General features: G+C 41.2%; 1 protein-coding gene across 2 annotated transcripts; it reads left to right on the top strand.

Moving 5' to 3' along the window:
- The first annotated feature begins 6,793 nt into the window (after positions 1-6,793).
- On the top strand, positions 6,794-23,481 carry LOC109903652 (solute carrier family 2, facilitated glucose transporter member 1). Of its 2 annotated transcripts, none has more exons than XM_020500497.2 (11): positions 6,794-7,454; positions 7,919-8,059; positions 15,567-15,668; positions 15,916-16,076; positions 16,876-17,116; positions 17,809-17,971; positions 19,211-19,398; positions 19,854-19,958; positions 20,062-20,160; positions 20,332-20,535; positions 20,677-23,481. In XM_020500497.2, the coding sequence occupies exons 2-11, from the start codon at positions 8,045-8,047 to the stop codon at positions 20,953-20,955; spliced, it is 1,557 nt and encodes a 518-aa protein (XP_020356086.1). In that variant the 5' UTR covers positions 6,794-7,454; positions 7,919-8,044; the 3' UTR covers positions 20,956-23,481. The 2 variants fall into 2 exon arrangements, with proteins under 2 accessions (XP_020356086.1, XP_020356087.1); XM_020500498.2 differs by having other exon boundaries at positions 7,001-7,444.
- The last annotated feature ends 172 nt before the right edge of the window (positions 23,482-23,653 follow it).

Genomic DNA, 23,653 nt, shown 5'->3' on the forward strand with positions numbered 1-23,653 from the left:
ACTACTCAATGAGGGAATGTGAACAACCCCCAGAGTACAATGACACCTGGTAGCCGACCAGGTCAGAGTAGGTAGACTAAAATGCTGCTAGAGTATACATTAGATGGATCTCCTAGTAGTCTGTATAGAAATCAACGTGCGCAACTATGGGGAAAAACGGACGGGTTTGGCTTAGATTGTCATGTTAAAATAATGGGCAATCATGCCATCCCAGAGATGGCTCTAGTGGGGGACCTATCTAGGATATATATACATAGGTGCGTTATGAGTTTCTGATTAGGATGTCGTAACATGTAATACCCGAGTAAAGGATTATGCTTGCATTTGACCAAACTTTACGACGTGAGTTATTCACAACATGGAAATGAACCCAAAGCCAAGCGATACGGAAAAGAGGACACGGTTTGTGGACAATGTAATCGCTGTCGGATAAAGGCAAACAAGTGGAAGAATTGAGCGAGGACTAAGAGACTGCAATATCTCAGTCAAATTCCGATGCCACGGTCATGAAAGGTGATTTGTATCAAAACTGTTTTTTCCGTGATCCGTGGGAGAATTATGAAATCGTTACCGTCTTAGATAAAAACGAGCCGCATGTGCGAGTAGCAATACTGCTTAGCGTTATTGGAAGAGAGTGCCATATGCTTCAGCGTTATCTAGATTTGGGGGAAGAGGATACACAAAAATAAAAAATCATTGACGTTTTATAAAGACATTTTGAACCCACTCGTAATGAGAGTTATGAAATATTCATTTTTAACACGTGAACAAACTCAAGCAGAGACGTCTGGTCAATATGTTGTGAGGCTGCGTGTGATTTCGGGTCAATGAGAGACGAAATGCTCAGAGACAGACTTGTGATTGGCTGTAAAAATGAGAGCAAGTATGCTGTGCGAACCACAATTTATGCTGACTAAAGCCATAGATTTATGCAGAGTTAGCGAACAGCGACACATATCCAATTAAAAAACATGACTACTGTCTTTGTTTGAACAGACAGGATCTGTCAATTATGCCACCCAGAACAAATACAGAGGCCATGTCGATAAAAAATGGAAACTTAAATAATCGGACAGTGATGCAATGCGGAAAAATTCTGAAGATGGGTGCAGGTACTGGGGATCAACACACGCAAGAGCCAAATACCCAACATATGGGGTTATATGCAAATTCCGTGGAAAAATAAACATTTGGGTAAAGTGTGCAGACAAAGACAAAGTAAGCCTGCCAATCTGCTAGAACAGGATACATGCAGTGATCAAAATTATGATGAAGAAAAGTGGACATGCTATACATGACATATGTTAATTCTGTTCAAAGTGGCAAAGATGAATGGTTTACAAACTTAACGCTTGCCCCACTGATGTGTGATAACTGTGATTATGATCCAAGCAGCACTCAAATGCCAGCTAGACAGTGGCTCAACTGTCAATACACCTGGCCAAAGAGACTTTATGTAAGTGATGGAGATGCAAAGCCACAACCAAGTAAGGCTACGGCTGTAAGATGGCTTGGTTATTACACAAGTAGGGGAGTGTGAACTACAAGCCAATCATGATGGGGGAAACGTGCTAAAGTTCCAATTGGTGAACACCTTCCAAAAGCCTCTCCTTTCAGCAGAAACGTGTGAAAAGCTTAAGTTGCTACAGCTCAACCACCAACATGTTGTTCATCATGTCAGCACTCAAAAAAAACATAAGGTCCCATCAGACTTGAACTCCTCAGAGGCAATACTGAAACAGTTTGAGGATGTTTTTGAAGGGATGAGTGCTCTGCCAGGTGATCTCCACCTGGTGGGGGATGAGTCTGTTAGACCAGTTCTACAGCTTCCCCCCAGCCGAATCCCCATTCCACTGAAGGAAAACATACTAACGGCTGTTGATTCAATGGAGGAACAGGGTGTCACTACGAAGGTCACCAAAGGGACTACTGCACATACAGAGACAAACTCACAATGCAGGAAGAGGTCGTCCACAAAGGCGATAGGGCGGTAGTGCCAGAAACTCTACGCCCGATGATTCTCTCTTGTATCCATGCAGGGCACTCGGGTTGAAGTCAGTCTCAGGAAAGCCAGAGACTCAGTATTCTGGCCCAACATGACCCAAGAAATAAAAAATGTTGTGGGTGTGTGCAGCATATGTAATGCTAATCTACCTAAGCAGCAAAAGGAAAGCTGCACCAACATGACGTACCAGCACGTCCTTGGTCTAAAGTGGGAATGGATCTGTTCACAGTAAAGAATGTTCCTTTTCTGATTATAGTGGACTACTATTCAGATTTTTGGGAGGTGGAGAAATTGACACAACAGCCGCTTGCATCATCGACTGTTGTAAGCAGCAGTATAGCAGATTTGGCATACCTGACAGTTGTGGTGTTACGGATAATGGGCCCCAGTTCACGAGTCAAGACTTTGCTTTGGTTTCAAAAGCCCGGGAGTTCCATCATGTGACGTCCTCACCCTACCACAGTCAGAGTAATGGTAAGGCGGAGTCAGCAGTGAAAATAGCAATGACTCTCATCGCAAAGGCTGTGCAGGAAGGCACAGATGTGTGGCAAGCCATTTTGGCGTTGGGTAAATACTCCCATAGAGGGCTTCGGCAGTCCTGTACAGAGCTTAATGTCTAGACACTCCTTCTCTCTGTTGCCAACAACTCCCAAGCTCCTCACACCAAAGGTCATTAGGGATGTTCAGGCACACCAACGTGCACATCAGGAGAAGTCAAAACATTACTATGACCAGCATGCAAAACATCTGCCTGTGATTAAACAAGTGCTCCTCTCACCTCACTCCAGGGATGCCTCATGGAGTCTTGGCACACGCATAGGGCACATCAGCGCAAGGTCATATGAAGTGGAAGTAAAGGGACGAAAGTATCGAAGGAACCGGAAGGACATACGCCCAGCTCAGAAGAGCATAGGGCACAGGGGGGCTACATGGGAAGACTGTGAATATCCTCTGGATGGTGTGGGCAGGACACACAATGAGGAGACGGGGGAAGACCCCACCAGGGCAGTTATCTCTGCCGACCGTGCCTCCACAACTTTAGGAATATGTGGAAGAGGAAGGAGAGGCCCTGAGGCTCCCAGAGGTGCCAGGAGAAAACCTGAGGATCCCAGAGGTGCCCAACGTCCCAGAGGAGCCAGGAGAGGACCTGAGGATCCCAGAGGTGCCCAACGTCCCAGAGGAGCCAGGAGAGGACCTGAGGATCCCAGAGGTGCCCAACATCCCAGAGGTGCTAGGAGAGGACCTGAGGATCCCAGAGGTGAACAATGTCCCAGAGGTGCCAGGAGAAGACCTGAGGATCCCAGAGGTGCCAGGAGAGGACCTGAGGATCCCAGAGGTGCCCAATATGCTACCAGTGTGACACACTTGACTAGGACAAAGGCCCCTGCGGTACGGGCACTATCTCCCTTAAGAGATGGACAATATATTTTTTTACCTTATAAAAAACAAGGTGTTGATAATGTAAATACATTTTTTCACTGTGGTAAAAATGGTATGAAGTGCTCAAGCTAATTATTTATGAAAAGGAAGATGTTAAGATAATGGATATAATGCCAACCCAGAGATGGTGCTAGTGGGGCACCTATCTAGGATATATAAACAGGTGCATTATGAGTGTCTGATTAGGATGTCGTAACCTGTAACATGTAATACCTGAATAAAGGATTATGCTTGCATTTTACTAATCTCTCCGACGTGAGTTATTCACATACTGTAAACATACAGTTGACAATGTGTAAACTATGTTTATAGAAAAAGTTTATTGAAAATATAAATGCGTTTGCACAATGAACACTTGTCTCTCAAATACATCGTTACAGCAAATTTTACAGAGGTAAAGACAGTTTCAGGTTGAATATTCGCACTTTCAAACCTCAATAGCTTTCATACCACTTGAGCCACAGACTCCAAATAAGTGTCATAATGTTGAAAAAATTGCGCACAACATTTCACAGTTCTTATTTAACGATTTGGACAATAAAACGTGGAAATGTGAGCAGCATTTTGTATTCCTAGTTGAATTAGTTAGGGAGCGTAAACAAAGTACCTATTTTTTTTTTACATATGAATTTCAACAGCTTCTTGGTCATGTCACCCACTGACCTCAAACAAGGTTCAGAATGTACACTCTGTGGGCCTACACATGGCACACCCTTTAGTTTGTTAATTTTCATTGATAATGTTGAATTAGGTCAACATTATAATTTCAATAGTTCCTTGGTGATGTGACCTACTGACCTCAAACTACTTTCAGAATGTCCACGGACTGGTGGAGACGGCACCGCGAGGCGTCCAGTGCGGTAACGCGACTGATCCTGGAGAAGCTGGCGGGAGCCCGGGGGAGAGTTCTCTTTTCTTTGTAAAGGGCAGGGCCCCCTGGATTGGGTTCACCCCGAGAAAGGAACCCAAGCCCTGGAAAGCATTGCGGTTCCGGCGGCGTCCGGTGTGCTCTCGCTGGCCCTTGAAGATCCAGGGGAAAGGGTGTACATTTCAAGCCGGGCCGTATCCATGTCCGCAGCAGGTCTCCAAGGTGAACAGCCTCTGGCATGTTTTAACAAATAAGGGTAGTTGGCAAATCAGATCCGTAACTTCGGGTTAAGGATTGGCTCTAAGGGCTGGGTCAAGGTTTCGTACATAGCAGAGAAGCTCACTCGCTGCGATCTAACTGAAGGTCAGCCCTCGATCCAAGCTTTTGTCAGGGACGGAAGGCATCTGACTCCACCATCCTCCTTCTTTACTCACGGGCTACCAGGTGCACGCAGAAGGGAGAGCCCAGGAAGGTGGGTAGAAGGAGTAAGACATTGTGCTCTGGATAGGTAGGGGGCTAGGTGGTGGTCGCCCATCCGCCCAGGCCCATCCTCTGGTGAGACTGTGAGTCAGGTTGGTACTAGCTGTGGAAGTCAAAGGGTCACCAGGTGCACAAGGAGGCCTCCCCCAGAGAGTGTAGGCCAGGAGTCAGAGGTCACCAGGTCAATGGGGGCCTGCCTGGAGGTCAGGAAGGCTCCAGGGAGAAGGCCCAAGTGAATAGGTGTTTGAGTGATACTGTCCTTCAGGGGGGCAGAGTAGGGAAATTAATGTAAAATTGTGTGATTTGAAAATGGACATACAAAAGGGTGTGCAATGTGTAGGCCCACTGAGTGTACATTCTGAACCTTGTTTGAGGTCAGTAGGTCACATGACCAAGGAGCTATTGAAATTAGAAAGTTTGAAAAATTAATGTACAAACATGTGAGATGAAAATGGCCAAACCTAAAAGGTGTGTAATATAGAAGGGTAGTCGGTGGACATTATGAACCTTGTTTGAGTCCAGTGGGTCACATGATCAAGGAGCTATTGAAATTAGAAACATTGAAAATGAATGTAAAATCGCATGAGATTAAAATGGTTGTGCTACATATAAGGCTAATCAGTGGAAATTCTGACAGCAGTTTGAGGGTTGTAGGTCACATGACCAAGGAGCTATTGACATTTGAACATTTGAAAAATGTATGTAAAATCGTGTGGGATGAAAATTGACAAACAAACGGGTGTGCAATACATAAGGCTTGTCAGTGGATATTCTGACAGCATTTTGAGGGTTTTAGGTCACATGACCAGAGAGTTATTGAAATTAGAAACATTGAAAAACATTTAAAATAAATGTCAAATCGTGTGAGATGAAAATGGACAGACAAAAGGTTGTGCTACATATAAGGCTACTCAGTGGATATTCTGAAAGTAGTTTGAGGGTTGTAGGTCATAAGACTAAGGAGCTATTGAAATATGAAACTTAAAAAATATATAGTAAAATCTCATGAGATGCAAATTGACAAACAAAATGGTGTGCCATGTGTAGGCCCACATGGCCCAATAGCACCTTGGGTCACATGACCAAGGTGCTATTGAATTTCAAAAATGTAAAAATGTGAACAACAGTTATGGTATTTGATTGACTGAGGATAATAATAACTATTTTTTTAAATGATGCTCTTTGCACCCTTTATTTATTTATTGCCCTATCCACGACCGATGGACACACTAATCTAAAATGATCACTATTTTTTTCCACTGACCCGTCATAGCATGGGTGGGAAACAGTCACAGTTACACAGTTACACAGACCTGTGTAACTGTGGTTGAACATTGATTGGCATGTGTGTTGCTAAAAACATATGCGATTTAAACAGAAGCTACAAAAATTATGTAGTTCGAATAAAACCGTTAAAACGTAGACGTTCCCCTAGCCTATATGATGCAACTGACCACGAGGGTTGCAGGAAAGACTGCCGAATGCTTGTTACATCAAACTGAATGAGGTGAAAGTGAGGAATGGATAAATTATACAAGGAAAGTGCTCATTTTCTAAATACAGGCACAACATTTATTAAAGTATCAGTATGATGAAAGGGCACAACCCGGTGCAACACCGTTAAAATTCAGTTGACATTGATGCTGCAACATAAAATGCGTGTGCCATGTTACTCCATCCAACATTTCAAAATGATTTTTGGCCCGTTATTGTCCAAACTTCTTTTATATTGGGAATAATGGGGCACTATGTAAGTGAGCATCTTTATTTTGATCTCAATATAATAGAAAACGAATGCTTTATTAGGCCTATGGTCTGCATAATTACCAAGAGCTTCGCTCTTTATTTGGGAACATCACCTACAATGTAACAATTTATGAACAATAGTTGTTTCATTCTGCTTGTTCATGTTGACTGAATAACCCTGAGTCATGGGCTACTGTTACTATTCTCACACTGAGTCACGAGATTTCTGACAGCCATGTGACGTGATACCCAATACAGTTATTCAATTTCAGTCCCACTGCTTGAGAACAATATACATGCAGCATATATATATATATATATATATATTTACATATATATATATTTACATATATATATATATATATAAACCTAATTGTCGAACAGGCTACACATATAAACAAATATTAAATGGAGGAATAGCTCGAACGGAAGAGCATACAAACGGATGGATCCTCGTCAGTATCGCGGACGGTGCCTGGCGCGTGATACATTGCTTTGGTACTGGGGCAGCGTTGCATCAGCAGCATCCGTCATCAGCTGATCACTCTCAAGGTCTCCTTCGCAGAGCATCATGGGGAGGACACTGGAACCGCTGGTTCTATCCGGGGACCGCTACATCCCCTACAACTAAACCAACGTTGGTTCACCATCAGCACCATAATAGGAGACCCACGCCAAAAAGAGGTCACGCAGAGAGCATCTCGTTTTTCATAGGTTGTTAGGAGCTGGACTAACTCCTCAAAGGGAAACGTGCGGATTGTCGCGCATCCACTCCACAAACCTGAGCTATATGAAACGAATAACGAAGACATTTGCAAGGGACTTTGTTTTAATAGTATTCTACCGCATTGGTGCCAGTTGAATCGTGGAGGGCGGGAGAGGAATAGCACGACTGGTCACGACAGGTGAATTGCGGTAAATTGCTTGTTTTATACTATTATATGACATATCTAGGGCATTGCTGACAAACCGTCTGTATAAAATATTGATTAGTAGGTCAAGAATGAGTGCCTTTATAGTAGCTTTTGGCCGTTTAAGAAGTGTGGGAATCACTCTATTTGACCGCAAAGTCTACGTTTTGCATTTCATAGAACAGTCATTTTTATAGCGAAGTATAAATATATTATTTTTGCTGCCATCGGATTCCTCTATTAGCTCAATACGCATAAAACAAATCAATTGAATAGAATCGTAAACAAATGAAGACATTGCAATCTATTAAGACGTTAGAAAGTAGGCTATCAGGATATAACATTATTCAACTTGTTATTTTAGGGCTACTTCAGTTCAATTCATAAAAGCAACAGGGCAACGTTTGTTTACAACTGTGATCAGATTCAGCACCAAGGACAACGTCTTATCAGTTCCTTATTTTGCAGGCTGCAGCTTTCAAGACTGTGCGTTCTTTTCCACCTGAAGATCTTTTCTCTTGTCCTCCTGTCCTGTTTGTAATCTTCTCATCAAGAGCTGCTATTTGTTAGTGAATATCTATCTATTCACTGAAGATGGTGGAGGAGGAGGTACGTTCTGCCCCCTAATTCAACCCTGTAGACAGAGTAGCAATCTATGCTGCTGTTATTATATGCTGACCATGCACTACTCACAAGTACTATACTTTTGACCATACAATGTGTGGCCCCTCAAAAGGTCCCTAAACCTTTGCATTCCTACAATCCATCAATTTTTTTCCAATTCTGTTGCATGCGGTCAGAAAATCATATGACTGTTCAAAACCTACTTCATGGAGGTGGGCGTTGTGCTGTATAATGCTGTATATCAGTGAGTCATGTTCTACGCTGACCTTACCCCTTGACTTTTTCCACATGTTGTTGTGTTAACAGCCTGAATTTAAAATTGATTAAATTGAGATTTTGTGTCACTGGCCTACACAAAATACCCTATCATTTACAAATGAATAAAACATGAAAAGCTGAAATGTCTTGAGTGAATAAGTATTCAACCCCTTTATTATGGCAAGCCTAAATAAGTTCAATGTGCTTAACTAGACACATAATACGTGGCATGGACTCACTCTGTGTGCAATAATAGTGTTTAGCATGATGTTTGAATGACCACCTCGATCTCTGTACACCACACATACAATTATCTGCAAGGTCCCTCAGTCAAGCAGTGCATTTCAAACACTGATTCGACCACAAAGACCAGGGATGTTTTCCAATGCCTCGCAAAGAAGGACACCTATTGGTAGGGGTAAAAATAAAAAGCAGACATTGAATATCCCAGAATATTCTAAACATGCATCCTGTTTGCAACAAAGCACTAGTGAAACAACAACCAGCTTGAACAATTGGTAAATATTGTACAATCCAGGTGTGCAAGGCTCTTAGAGACGTATGCAGAAAGACTCCAAGCTGTAATCGCTGCCAAGGGGGTTCTAAAATGTATTGTGTCAGGGGTGTGAACACTTATGTGAATTAGATATTTGTGTGTTTAAATGTTCAAAACATTTGCACAAAGTTATAAAAACATGTTTTCACTTTTTGTCGTTATGGGGTATTGTGTGTAGATGGGTGAAGAAAAAAACAACCATTTCATCAATTTTGAATTCAGGCTGTAAAAAAAAAGTGGAATAAGTCAAGGGGTATGAATACTTTGTAAAGGCACTGTATGATTGAACAGTTAGATTACTGTTCTATGAGTAATAGGTTCCAGAATGAGCTTTTATGTAATGGACGTTTATCGTGCAATAGACTATGGCATACACTTCTAATCATTCATCTCTGCTATTGACAGAATGAACTAACCCAAGGCCTTTTGGAGCTCAACCTATGTTGTGGTATTAGATATACAGCCAAAGCTAATCAACTCATCAATACAATTTGGACCCAGCATCTTTCAGTACATGAGTGGGTTTGATTGGTTCTCTTACAGTAGGTTAATGAGATAAGAGTGAATGGCTCAAAAAGAATTAGGCCAGAATCGTTGTTATATATATATATATATATATATATATATATAGAGAGAGAGAGATAGATAGTCTTTTCCCTCCCACAATGCATTGGTGCAAGGAGCAGCAATGCCATGTTTTATCGCTGTGTGTTTTGGTCTATTTTAGCGAGTGTCAATTTAACGGTCACCTTCAGGCAGTTGTTATGAAAATGAGGAAGAGACAGAAATAGTCTTGGAGCGAGAGGGCTATGGAAGAAGTCGTGTGTCTGTCATGAGAAACAGGGAGGGGGGGGGGGAATAGATACGGTCTGGGATGGGGTTATGAAATAAGTCGTGTGTTACATCATTAGAAAAGAGAGCGATGGGAACACAAAGAGGAAAAGAGAGATGGAGCCCTGAGACAGAATTGGAGTGTACAGTTCACTAAGGTCAGATGAATAAGTTCCACTTCTGTGACTCTGAAAAGGACTACTACCCTGTTGAATTCTTATTTTTATCTGAGTGTTGCTCACTTTGCAAACAACCCCATTACTAGGCTGCTAGCACAAAGTTACATTGTACACATACCTGAGGTATGACCGTGTGTAATTGTGATTAAAAAAATCAAAAATCAAGTTCAGAATTTGGCTGGGCTGAAAAGGAAGACCTCTTTTAACACAGTCCTATTTTAAGACTTATCTCTTATCCCGACTCTTTCAATATTGATACAATTATTGTACAAATCATGAGAATTTGACACATTTTGAATGCATCTCAAGGCTGCTTATTTCTACTGAGTCATTGTGACTTTACAGGCGGCGAAGGGGGGTAGAGAGAAGAGAGAGGGGGAGTGGTGGAAGGTGAACTTCAGGATATAAACAGAGTGAGAGGAGGGAGGGAAGAGAGAGAGAGAGGGATAGAGGGAGGGACTGGGTTTGGCGGAGGCCATAGTGTTTAGCCCGTTTGTTTACAGTGTGTTAAAATAGCACAGACTGTCACATTGTACGTTTTTGCAGACACATGCTTTGTCTTGTGACACATCCCTGCCTACTTCAGTTTCAATTTTTCGTTGGGATTTCCGGATAGTTCCTCTATTGAATTGCCACCATCACTTTGGGAGACCTTCCCGTCCAAACACACACATACAAAACACAGAGAATAAATGCCATCTAAATATGTTTGGAAATCTGTCATATGGTGGAAGAGAAAAAGTAATTCAGTATGAGAAGAGGTGAAAGGACAATGTTTTAATGCACCAGAATTGCATCATTCAACTATAGTTAGATCTAAGGTGATGTAAAGATCAAATAAATGACACTGATGCCAAGAACATTTTTGATCTTATATTTCATTGCATTCAAAATTTGGGGGTGTCATTAGCGTTTCCTACACAAGTCCCTCACGTCTCTGTCATCTCTTCTCGCACAAACTGAGGCTCACATACGGACTCAACACCGCCTCAACCGCGAGCTCTAGAGGTGGACCGAAGGGCACCTAAGCCGCGAGGAAAGGTCGGCCCAGTATCATATAACCTCTAACAATATGCCTTCTCAGCAGTGTCTCTGCATAGTGTTCCATATTACTGGATTCAGCAGAAAAGACCCAGAGCTTGATTTATGTGGCCTTCAACGAGTTTCATTTGAGATCTGGCTACAGGGTCAATTAAGGATACAGTCAAATGTAAATAGCCTACATTTTGGTACCCAGCATATTAGCCATATTTATATGCATCAGACTATAAAGTGGTCTGCTAATGTTATAATGTATCTAGCAGATCTCAGCATGTCTTTAAAGACTGGGGAAATACCTTTTGTATGGAAATGTGCCCGACCCCTCTCCATGAAGGTGGGAACTCCTTAGACCCAAATAACTATAGACCTATATCAGTAACCTGTTCAATAGCAAAATTCTATGAGAAATGAATATATTCCCAAATGTATTAGTACCCTGATGACTTTAATTTGACACTTTTTTAAATCTGTCTTTAGACCCACCCATTCCACTACTACAGCATTAGTGAATCATACAAATGATATACCTTCTTAATCTGACCAAGGCAAACTAACTGGTGCCATCTTTCTGGTTTATCCAAAGCATTGGATTTAGTCTATCATCTTACTAGGAAAACTTCAAAACCTTGGTTTCACTAACAGATCACTAAACTGGTTCCATGCATATCTCAGCCATGGAAAACAATGTGTTTTCATGGACAGACACAAAACGCAACTTTTTGTACTCAGTATAGATGTACTTCAAGGCTCCTTCTTTTCTCTGTATTCATAAATGAATGGCATCTAATTGTTTTGAAGAGACATGTTCACTTACACGGGGACGATGAAGTGCTCCATATAACCAGGTTCAAATATTTTGCGGATACAAGCAACTCTCCCAAGATGATTTTAACACTTTCCAAAAATGATTTCTAGCAAATCATTTAGTGGTTGCATTGAAGACAAGTCCCATATCATACTTTTTGGTACACGGCAAAGAATAAACTCCACAGCTAGCCATTTCAAAACTCATGCAAGTGATGGAACAATGCTTGAAAATGTGGATGGTTTAAAATATCTAGGTTTGAGGATAGATTCTGAATGATCTTTTGGAAAGTGCATTGATGATTTTTGAAAAAGAATGAACTCTAATAAGCTTCGGGTTACTCTACAGATCGAAGAATAGTTTCACTGTATCTGTTAGAAAGACCTTAGTAACCCAATTGCTGCATCCCATCCTAGACTCTGGGGACATTATCCATCGGAAAACACAACCAAAACCTGACTTTGCAAATTAGAATTCATGTATCACAATCTTTGCAGATTCTTTCTTGGATGCTAACTGTAAGACACATCCTTGCACAATGTATGAATCACTAAATTGGCTCTCACTCCGAAACAGAAGACAATTGCATTGGTACCGATTAAAAAAAAAACGTATCATCTTAAATGTCCTTGTATATATTAAGGAACACCTAACTTTACAAGACTCACACTACGTTTTTTGACAACAGCAGCAATTGCAAATTCCAAGGGTACATCATGGGGTTAGAGTAAGGTCTTTCAGATACAAAGACCCAACTGACTGACTGGAGTCATTTACCTAGAGAAATCAGGGCATTAAAATAACACAGGGAATTTAAGAAAAGCCCTTTTTCAAATGCTAAGAACAAACTGTTTGGGGTTTTTAACTAATGTGAAGAAATGTTTAAATATGTACAGTACCGTTCAAAGGTTTGGACACACCGACTCATTCCAGGGTTTTTCTTTATTTTTTTAAACCTTTTTATACATTGTTGAATAATAGTGAAGACATCAAACTATGAAATAACAGATATGGAATCATGTAGTAACCAAAAAAGTGTTCAACAAATCAAAATATATTTTATATTTGAGATTCTTCAAAGTAGCCACCCTTTGCCTTGATGAAAGCTTTGCACACTCTTGGCATTCTCTCAACCAGCTTCATGAGGTAGTTACATGGAATGAATTTCAATTCACAGGTGTGCCTGTGGAATTTCTTTCCTTCTTAATGCGTTTGAGCCAATCAGTTGTGTTGTGACGAGGTATGGTTGGTATACAGAAGATAGCCCTATTTGGCAAAAGACCAAGTCCATATTACGGCAAGAACAGCTCAAATAAGAAAAGAGAACGACAGTCCATTGTTACTTTGAGACATGAAGGTCAGTCAATGCGTAAAATGCCAGCGCAGTCGCAAAACCATCAAGCGCTATGATGAAACTGGCTCTCATGAGGAGCACCACAAGAATGGAAGAAGTTCATTAGTGTTACCAGTCTCATAAATTGCAGCCCAAATAAATGCTTCACAGAGTGCAAGTAAAAGACACATCACAACATCAACTGTTCAGAGGAGACTACGAGAATCAGGCCTTCATGGTCTAATTGCTGCAAAGAAACCACTACTAAAGGACACCAACAATAAGAAGAGACTTGCTTGGGCCAAGAAACACGAGCAATGTTTCAAATTTGCACTGTGTCTTTGTGAGACGCAGAGTAGGTGAATGGGTGATCTCTGCATGTGTGGTTTGCACCGTGAAGCATGGAGGTAGAGGTGTGATGGTGTGGGGGTGCTTTGCTGCTGACACTGTCAGTGATTTATTTCAAATTCAAGGCACACTTAACTAGCATGGCTACCACAGCATTCTGCAGCGATACGCCATCCCATCTGGTTTGCGTTTATTGGGACAATCATTTGTTTTTCAAGAGGACAATGACCCAACACACCTCCAGGCTGTGTAAAATCTATTTGACCAAGAAGGAGGGTGATGGAGTGCTGCATCAGATGACCTGTCCTCCACAATCACCCAACCTCAACCCAATTGAGATGGTTTGGGATGAGTTGGATCGCAGAGTGAAGGAAAAGGAGCCAACAACAATATGCTCAGCATATGTGGGAACTCCTTCAAGACTGTTGGAAAAGCATTCCAGATGAAGCTGTTTGAGAGAATGCCAAGATTGTGCAAAGCTATCATCAAGGCAAAGGGTGGCTACTTTGAAGAATCTCAAATATAAAATATGTTTTGATTTGTTTATCACTTTTTTGATTACTACATGATGTGTTATTTCATAGTTTTGATGTCTTCGCTATTATTCTACAATGTAGAAAATATTAAAAATAAAGAAAAACTCTGGAATGAGTAGGTGTGTCCAAACTTTTGACTGGGACTGTTGAAGATGTTAATGCTGGCCAACACTGATTATTGTTGCATTAACTCTACACTGGTGCCAGTTTCTTTTGCCAAGTACACATTTTGCACAGGAATGACAAAAGCCCCATTGATGGAGGAGGGTAAAATCCTTGGCATTGGCAACAGTCACGCAGTCCCATCCAACCTATAAGATCACAACGAAGCACATTTCATAACCCCGATCTGGGCTCTTCACTATTTGTGGCTCGATGGTGCTAAACATAGGCCTTTCCTTCTAGCCTGACCCTAATTATCCTTGTTATGGTACCACAATAATAGACCTAACAGCTTTGGGATCTTTTTGGAACACCAGATAAGTGTTATGCTGCCATCTGAACATTTCTCTGGAGACACTCGTTGAGGGGGAGCGCGGTTCTACCTCTGTCTGTCTGTATGACTCATCCTCCTTCTACCGTATTTGTTTAACAAAATATTTTGGTTACTACCTGATTCCATATGCGTTATTTCATAGTTTTGATGTCTTCACTATTATTCTACAATGTAGAAAATGGTAAAAATAAAGAAAACCCTTGAATAAGGTGTGTCCAAACTTTTGACTGGGGCTGTATGTATGTGCAGTGTATATTATAGGGACTGAATTGTGTTAGTTGTATTAGTAGTTGTAGCAGTAGTCTTCATTAGTTCTAAGCCTATTAGTAGTTGTATGCTGTTTTTTATGTTGTTAATGTACGTTTTAGTTTTGTATTACTATTTCATTGTTATTGTTATTAGACAGCAGTTGCCATATTATTCTGTCTACTATGTATTGTTCATTTTTTTTGTTTTTTGGGGGGGGGGTTGGGGACACTTGAAAACAAGATGGTGCATCTCAAGAGATTTCATCCTGCAAACATTTTTATGAATAAGTAAATATGCAGTGGTGGTAGAGGTTGAGAGTAGAGTAAAGGTGGTTTGGTGAACTACGCTCACATGATGCGCAACCTCCTCTGAGACTTCAGGAAGTGTAGGCTTTACCTCAGTATTAATGCTGTATTAAGTCATGCAGGCTGCAGACGACTTGGGTTTGACACCTGGCCAGAGACATTATAATATCTTAACCTGTAATTCTGTATGATGTCATTTACAGACAGTGCATATAGAACAGTACTAATGTCTCTGCTCTGACAGTGTTTTAGTTTTACACTATATGGGCTCTTAATCAGAATGTACTGCCATTTAACCCAGGGGCACAACTTTGGTTTTAGAAGTGGGTGGGGCCAAAAAGGTAATAAAAAGAAATGAAACAATTGGTTGGATAAGCACCCCAAACAGCCTACCTGACCGCTCAGAGACATCCACATGGTACTAAAGCACACCGTTGCCTCGTTTTGTATCACATTCCAGTGATAAAACTTGGGCAGGGGGGGCAAAAATGCAATTTCAATTTCCCCTGCATAAATCCATAATAACACACACTCTCCCCATTCTGTCTGTAACAGAAAAAGCAGGTGACAGGATACCTCCTGTTCTCCCTGGCCACTGCAGTCATTGGCTCGCTGCAGTTTGGCTACAACACAGGGGTCATTAATGCACCTGAACAGGTTTGTAGGCTTATTTAGTGTTTTCTTATAACAGTGAAAGCATGTGTGGGATTTGGTTTTGTTAAACTTTCCATTATGCTTGTCGATTTTGTAGTACTGATTTGTTTTTCACAGTGCCTCATCAAGCTCTAAATCAAGACATTGTATCTTGGTAATGCTTCATCTCTGATCTTTCTCTCTCTCCCTCCCTCTCATTTTATTTCTTCTCTATCTCTCTGTCTCTCTGTCTCTCTCTCTTTCTGTTCAGAAACTGCGGGCCTTCTTCAATAACACATGGATGGAGAGGTATGCCGAGCCCATCAAACCAGGAACGTGCACCATTGTGTGGAGCTTGTCGGTGGCCATCTTTAGTGTGGGCGGCATGGTGGGCTCCTTCAGCGTTGGAGTGATGGCAGACAGATTTGGGAGGTGAGTGGTGACCCCAATATTCACCTATTTCAACCCTATACCATTTTTCACTAACTATCGATAGTTTTCTAATGTTCACATTTTGGAACAGGGTAGGAAGTAAAGTTTTCAATACAAAAACCAAAAGGTTTGACATGTAAATTAAAAACCACTGCACCTTCACACACTGTAACAATATTATTTGAGCCAGCATACTTAGAATAACATTTCTAGCCCATTGTCAATCATCTTCCCTGATGAGAAAAAAACACACAAGCCTTTATTAGCTACCCACATGTATTGTCTATGGCAGAACAATCAGCTGTGAATAACGGCTACCTGCGGGGCAGCAGGTAGCCGGAGCAGCAGAGCGTTGGACTTGTAACCGAAAGGTTGCAAGATTGAATCTCCGAGCTGACAAGGTAAAAATCTGTCGTTCTGCCCCTGAACAAGGCAGTTAACCCACTGTTCCTAGGCCGTCATTGAAAATAATAATTTGTTCTTAACTGACTTGCCTAGTTAAAAAAAGGTATAAAATAAAATTGACAGTATTGGGATTTTTATCCTAGGAGTGAATTTGGTCACTCTTCAGTTCTGGTTCTCTACCTTCTGGTTCTCTGCCTTTCCTTGGTCTGTTTCTGCCTCTGCTACGCTGCAGGAACCAATGAGGCTCCAAGGAATCAGTGGAGAGTGGTTAGAACGGTTGCTCTGTTTCCTCCTCCCTCTACATCTTAACCTCTCTCTGTCTATCTCTTACTCTGTGCAACACTTTGTCTCTGAAGCCTCCAATCTGTGTGTGTCTCTGGGTATTGGGATAAAGGAAATTGTCCATGTTCCTGGTCAACATCCTGGCTGTGTTCGGAGGCCTCCTCATGGGTTTCTCCACCATTTGCTCCTCCTATGAGATGGTCATCGCTGGACGCCTCGTCATTGGCCTCTTCTGCGGCCTCTTTACCGGCCTTACGCCCATGTATGTGGGGGAGCTGTCCCCCACCCCTCTCCGAGGCGCCTTCGGCACCTTGCACCAGCTGGGCGTGGTGATTGGCATCCTGGTGGCTCAGGTCGGTCCTCGATGGCAGCCATCTTGATTTTCTGTCCTTTAACATAGGAATAGTCTTAACACGTACCTTACCATACCATGTCTTTGCTTATGATACTGGGAATAAAGTCCCCATGTAAGAATATTCTGTTTAATGTGTGGAAGTATTATTTTATGCAGTGATGTAGTTAAAAAAAAAAGGTGGGTAAACAACCATGATTGCCGTTTGGGGAGAATAAAGTTACGCTCCCTAATGCTTGTGTAAAATAAAAAAAGGTGCCTAAACGGCGTTTACTTCCGTTTACCCTCCATTACACCACTGCTTATATGATTAAGTCGTAACCGGCAGACATTCTGATTTACTTGTCTCTTAACATTGGAGTAATATCTTTCTCTAATTATTTTCTCATTATTCAAATTATTTAATGAGTATTAAATGAGTTTTTAACGAGCGACTACATCTTGCTCTAGGAATACAATTAGTAATATTCCTCCCCTTCATTTTCTCCCACACGCTGTCATGAAACCTTCTCCATTTGAATCCCTTTATAGAACTGCCATAGTTGATTCCTATCTACCATAGTGTATATCCATCCCATCAGTGCTCCCAATCCCATCAATGTACAGCATATTCCATTCATGTTTGCATGTAAACTGCGAATGAAACATTACTGGTAGTAAAGTTAATCCTACTTAAACCTCTCTGTGTTGTAGATCTTTGGTTTGGAGTCTCTGCTGGGGTCGGACAAGCTGTGGCCTCTGTTGCTGGCACTGACGGTCATCCCGGCCGTGCTGCAGTGTATCCTGCTGCCCTTCTGTCCTGAGAGCCCCCGCTTCCTCCTCATCAACCAGAACAAGGAGGAGCAGGCCCGCAAAGGTGGGTGCTCCAAACCATAGAAACCATCAAATTGTTGGGGTTTGAGGTGCTATGCACATTCTAGTAATTATATTTCTATGCTCCAAATGCAGTCCTTTACTCTGGTTCGTCAGGAACTCTGATTTGTCAGGAAGATAAATGGAAAGGCTTTCATTTTACACTCCTATTTTAGCTTGTATGTACCTGGTATGGTATCTATTTGCAGAGAAATTATGCAGTGAGCTTTTCATGCATAACAGTGTCTAGGGTTTACTGAGAATGGTGCGACAAACAAAACATCCGGTCTGCGGCAGACCTGTGGGCAAAAACATTTAAATAAAAAAGGAAAAAAAAGATTGATAACGTTATGTAAGAACTGTCACGACCATGGACAGATACTGAACAAACAGCTACAACGCAGGCAGGTTTTAATGTTGGTGCTACGATCGCTAGTCTGCTTGACAATGTACACAACTGATGTGTTAAAGGTCCAATGCAGTCATTTAATAGAAAAAACGATTTGTCTACCCAATTGGTAATTACAGTCTTGTCCCATCGCTGCAACTCCCGTACGGATTCGGGAGAGGAAAAGGTCGAGAGCCATGTGTCCTCCGAAACACGATCCCGCCAAGCCGCACTGCTCGCTTAACCTGGAAGCCAGTCGCACCAATGTGTAGGATTTTATATCAATATCAAATAAGTTCTGGGTAACAACTAAGTACCATACTATGATGGCTTTAAATGAAAATGGTCAAAAAGAAACAAAAAATAGCTTCTTATCAAAGAGCAATTTCTCAGCAATAATTTTGTTACGACTGTCTGGGTGTGGTCTGTGTGGGGAGGGGAAACTTGTATTGGCGTAGAGGTTTGGAGCTCTCTTTCTTATTCGTCTATTAACTAATTGACCGCATGGTGATGTCACCAGGCAGACCAAAACTCAATCCCACCAAAACAGCCTGAAATTCCAGGCGTTTTTTTCTAGCTCTTACACTAAAAGGGCATTATCATCATCAACCTTTATAGTGTGGAAATATATATAGAACACAGGAAAATCACATATTTGACTGCACTGGGCCTTTATAAATGTCTTACGCACCTAACATATTTCAATATTTTCTTGAACATATTGTCAATGGTTGACTTTCTAGTTACCTAATGATTTCCCAAATACATTCTCTCCTTTTACAACTTGTATGTCCTTTACTCTCCATCGTGGTGTCACTTATCTGTCCCTCTCACTCCACCGTTTTCTCCCCCCAGCCCTGGTGCGTCTGCGTGGCACAGAGGATGTGAGTAAAGACATGCAGGAGATGAAGGAGGAGAGTTCCAAGATGGCCATGGAGAAGAAAGTGACCATCCTCGAGCTGTTCCGCACCGCAGCCTATCGGCAGCCGCTCCTCATCGCCGTCATGCTCCACCTCTCCCAGCAGCTCTCCGGAATCAATGCTGTGAGTGAACTATGACTCCCAGGGGGCCACAGTACAAACACATTCTAATTCGTTTAAGTGCCACCAAGGATATGTCAGAGGACAGCCTAACAATACAGGGTCGTATTCACTAGGCACGAAACAGCGGAAAAAAGCAGAGACAGAGACTATCTGCTACGATGTGCCCTTATGAAGATGACCAGACCTTCATACAGAGAGAAACTGCAGCTGCCTATGCATAGTTGAATGGCAGGTGCATTCAACCTGCCTTATATTCTCAATGATTGCATGTTTGGGAGATTTGTTTGTATTGTTCAATGGATTAAACATGATTTAACGGGCGTACGGCAACTCCATAGTGTAACAGTGTGATAAAAAGACCACTTTGATAAGATGTGGCTACCTATTCATAGATCATGGCTTTGCTGCAGATCAAGAACATAATCCTATTGTCTCCCTCCCCCAACCCTGTTCAGGTGTTCTACTATTCAACTGGTATCTTTGAGTCAGCCGGTGTCACCCAACCCATTTACGCCACTATTGGAGCAGGAGCTGTTAACACTGTCTTTACAGTTGTATCTGTAAGTATAACATGCTGCATGTATTACAGTAGTGTTTATTGAGTTTTTATGTGAATGTAATGTATGTTTACTGTAAGGTAACTTCTTTCTCTGTTTTTGTCAGCTCTTCCTGGTCGAGAGGGTGGGACGAAGGACTTTGCATCTCGTCGGATTGGCCGGAATGGCCATCAGTGCCCTGCTCATGACTATTGCCCTCCTGTTGGTGGGTGTCAGTTTCTATTGGTTGTCATTCAACATAACAGATATGTCATTAATTACAGTAATTCAGTCTCATTGCTATTATTGATGACAATCTCCATCTCTTTTCTCTCTATCTCCCTCCCTCCCTTTCTTCCTTCCTTCCTTCCTTACCTCCTTCCCTCCCTCTGAGTAGAAGGGCTACTCGTCTCTGAGCTACCTGAGCATCGGGGCAGTGTTTCTGTTCGTGGCCATGTTTGAGATGGGGCCTGGACCTATCCCATGGTTCATAGTGGCAGAGCTCTTCTCCCAGGGTCCGCGGCCGGCCGCCATAGCCGTGGCCGGATGCTGCAACTGGACCGCCAATTTCCTGGTGGGAGTCAGCTTCCCCAAGCTGGAGGTGTGAGAGGTTTCTCTAGGTTTCCCATTGGGGGCGAATCCTAACTTTCACTTAAGTAAACACTTCACATAGTCATACAGTGAATCATTAGAATAATTAGACTTCCACTCTTTTTCTCTCTCTTTGTTTGTAATTCTGTAGGAGCTGTGCGGGCCATACGTCTTTATCATCTTCATGATCTTACTCATCTTCTTCTTCATCTTCACCTTCATCAAAGTCCCAGAAACAAAGGGCAAGACCTTTGACGAGATCGCCCGCGAGTTTGGCGGGGCCCCCCCGCCCCCCACCACCTCTGTGGAAGCTCCTCCCACTAGTAGCAGCGTAACACTTCCTGCCTCGCCCATCAAGGAGAAGGTCCCATTGGTGGGAGCGGCAGCAGCAGAGGATAAGTCCATCTCAAATGTACAGGCGAGCTTGTAGAACCCTGTGTCAGGTCGAGGGTTAAATGTCAGGTGTTTGGGTTCAGCAGGTTCAAAAACAGATACAAGCTAAATTCTTTGGGAGTTCAGGTACATGGGGATGAGTGATTGAGGTGACGGGAAATATACTTTTTGTGTACATGGAAAGCCACAACGCACACTTATTTTGGTGGAATACGGTAGCTAGGATTTCTTCCTTTCATGTGTAATATCTTTTTGGAAGTGTTCTCAATTTATAGGTCAAAACTATTTTTTCATTGTTTTGCCTTTTACTGAGTGCATCATAATTTGAAGAGCAAAGTGGGCCTAGTCAAAACAAACAACCTCAATAGTGTTTCTGGTTAATAGTAGTTTTAATAGTAAAACTGTAGATTAGGGTCAATTGCATTGGTTTGCTTTCTTGGTTTAGAAATAGCTTTTTTAAATAACCCAATAATCCCAGAATGATCATACTTGGCATTTTCTTTCAACAGATATATTCGTGATCAAAATGATATGCTTTTACCCTATATTCAATGTAAGAATCCACTGATAAAGAATCACATTTGGATGGTTGATGAAGTAAGAGAGTACATCTTTCACTTTAACTTAAGCTGCACCGTATTAACCAAATAGAAATCAATTAAAACTCCACAATAGCTAATATACTCTTTAAAAAGCACTTTAAGGCAAATGAATTAACATAAGTAATCATTTGATAACTATTTACCTGAGGGAGTGCTTTTACAGCTAGCCTATTAGAAAAATACTTTAGGATAGCGTAGAATTGCATTTCACTATATTGACTAAGGCGACTGCAATAGAGGTTTCAAATGAAAAAGGATGAAACTTTATATAAAGGATGGGTAACATTAATAAAGATAGTTATTTTGGATATTAGATTATAATAGATTATGATATGTGTTGTGATGTTATGAACTTGGATTCGATTAGAATCAACCATAGAGAACAAAGGACTCTATTGTATTGAGTGCAATTTTGAATTTTTCTGCAGTGAGAGCCTTCAGTAAAAAAAAAAAGGAATATAATTGTGACGGTTGTCTATTCAATGTGGATTTGAAATACCACAATAGTTGTGACCAAATGTGAGGATTAGTGCAAAATTGCTTTTTAATTACTCTACTTTGTGACCATTTGTCTGACAATTACCATGTGAAACATTTTTTTTAAATAGTAATTTGTTGAAAGATTTCATTGTATAGATAGAGTCGATAAATGTTTATTTTTTTTGTGGTTGTGTAAATGATATGTAGTAAATTTTGCTCCAAGCGCAATCACTATTTATTTTGCTCAGAAAGATGACACAGGGTCATGGCTTTGTTCCGTATTAATATAATATATGGTGGATATATGATATGTGTTGCACTGGGGAAAATACATTCCTTTGATGGTAGTGTTCAGTATTTGACCTCTACTCTTAGGAGAAAATGTTATTCAGTGGCTGCACTCCCTCACTACTGTTAACAAGACTGCAATACTGTACTAACTGAACCATACCCAGCTACCATATGCACATTCACTTACTGTACACAGTTAGGAGAGTATTTATTTGTAAATATGTATTTCAGAAATAATATTTATATGTTGAATGTGTGCTTGTTCTGACTTATTGAATGTGTGCTTGTACTGACTTATTGGACGATGGTTCTGACCCATCGTCCAATGAGTGAACAACTATTTAGATTGTTTCCTAGTAATACGCTGAAGCATTGAGACACAATTGCTCTATTAACTTTGTGGTTAAAGTATTATTTATGTCAAAATATACACTGGAAATAAAACCAGTTTCCTTACCACTGCTCCACAACAACCCCTCTTCCACTTTCCACTTGCCATCCACTTGCTTTAGTATACACCTTATGGTGTCCTCAGTGTGTGTCTAAAAAAAGTGTTTATTTGTATTTTTTAGGATTGTATCCTGTATTGTCCCAGAGATCTATTCCATTTGACTTCAGAAAACCATGTTGTTTTGAAATGGGGTTTTACCCATGCTGATGCTATTGCTATTATGTCGATGTTGTCCATGGCCTTTGTTTCATGGCCTTCCGTTTGCTTTGAGTGATCGTGTTTATGAGGTCCATGTTTCTGCTGTTTATTTGCGCCTCTTCTTCAGCACCTTTCAGCTAATGTGTCTGTGAACACATTCTTCCTGCTTCTAAAGTCTTGTACTCTTATTCTCCATTAGGCACCAAACAAAGGGCATTTAAGCAATGTCTATAGTCTCTGCCATAAACAATTGAAATGAAAATGTATGAAATAATCCATGTTGGTATTGAATTTAAAAAATTCAAAAAATTAATATTTCAAGATCATGCGAAGTGTAGAAAAGCACACTTTTGAATCCATTTGATAATTGTCCTGTATTGGGAAAATGTATCACACAAACAGATAAATCTGGCTATACAATAGCTTTTGAGAAAATGAAACATTACAACAAACATGCACCCTCATATGTTACATGTATTCGTTTCACTTATGTTTGTATATATGAATACAATGTTAAATAAAATATCCCACATCTAACAAACACAGCCTTTGATACCTTCTGATACTATCGTTGGCAAGTACAAAGTCAGCGTTTGGCTTTATTAACCTAATTTACATCCACCAGGTGGCATTACAAAAGGCAATTCCTGGTTGTTTGTTTGTGTACTTCATCTGGACATAGTCTTTCAACATGATTTGGGATTAGGTGACGT

This window comes from Oncorhynchus kisutch, linkage group LG14 (genome assembly GCF_002021735.2).
Source record: "Oncorhynchus kisutch isolate 150728-3 linkage group LG14, Okis_V2, whole genome shotgun sequence".
NCBI lineage: Eukaryota > Metazoa > Chordata > Actinopteri > Salmoniformes > Salmonidae > Oncorhynchus > Oncorhynchus kisutch.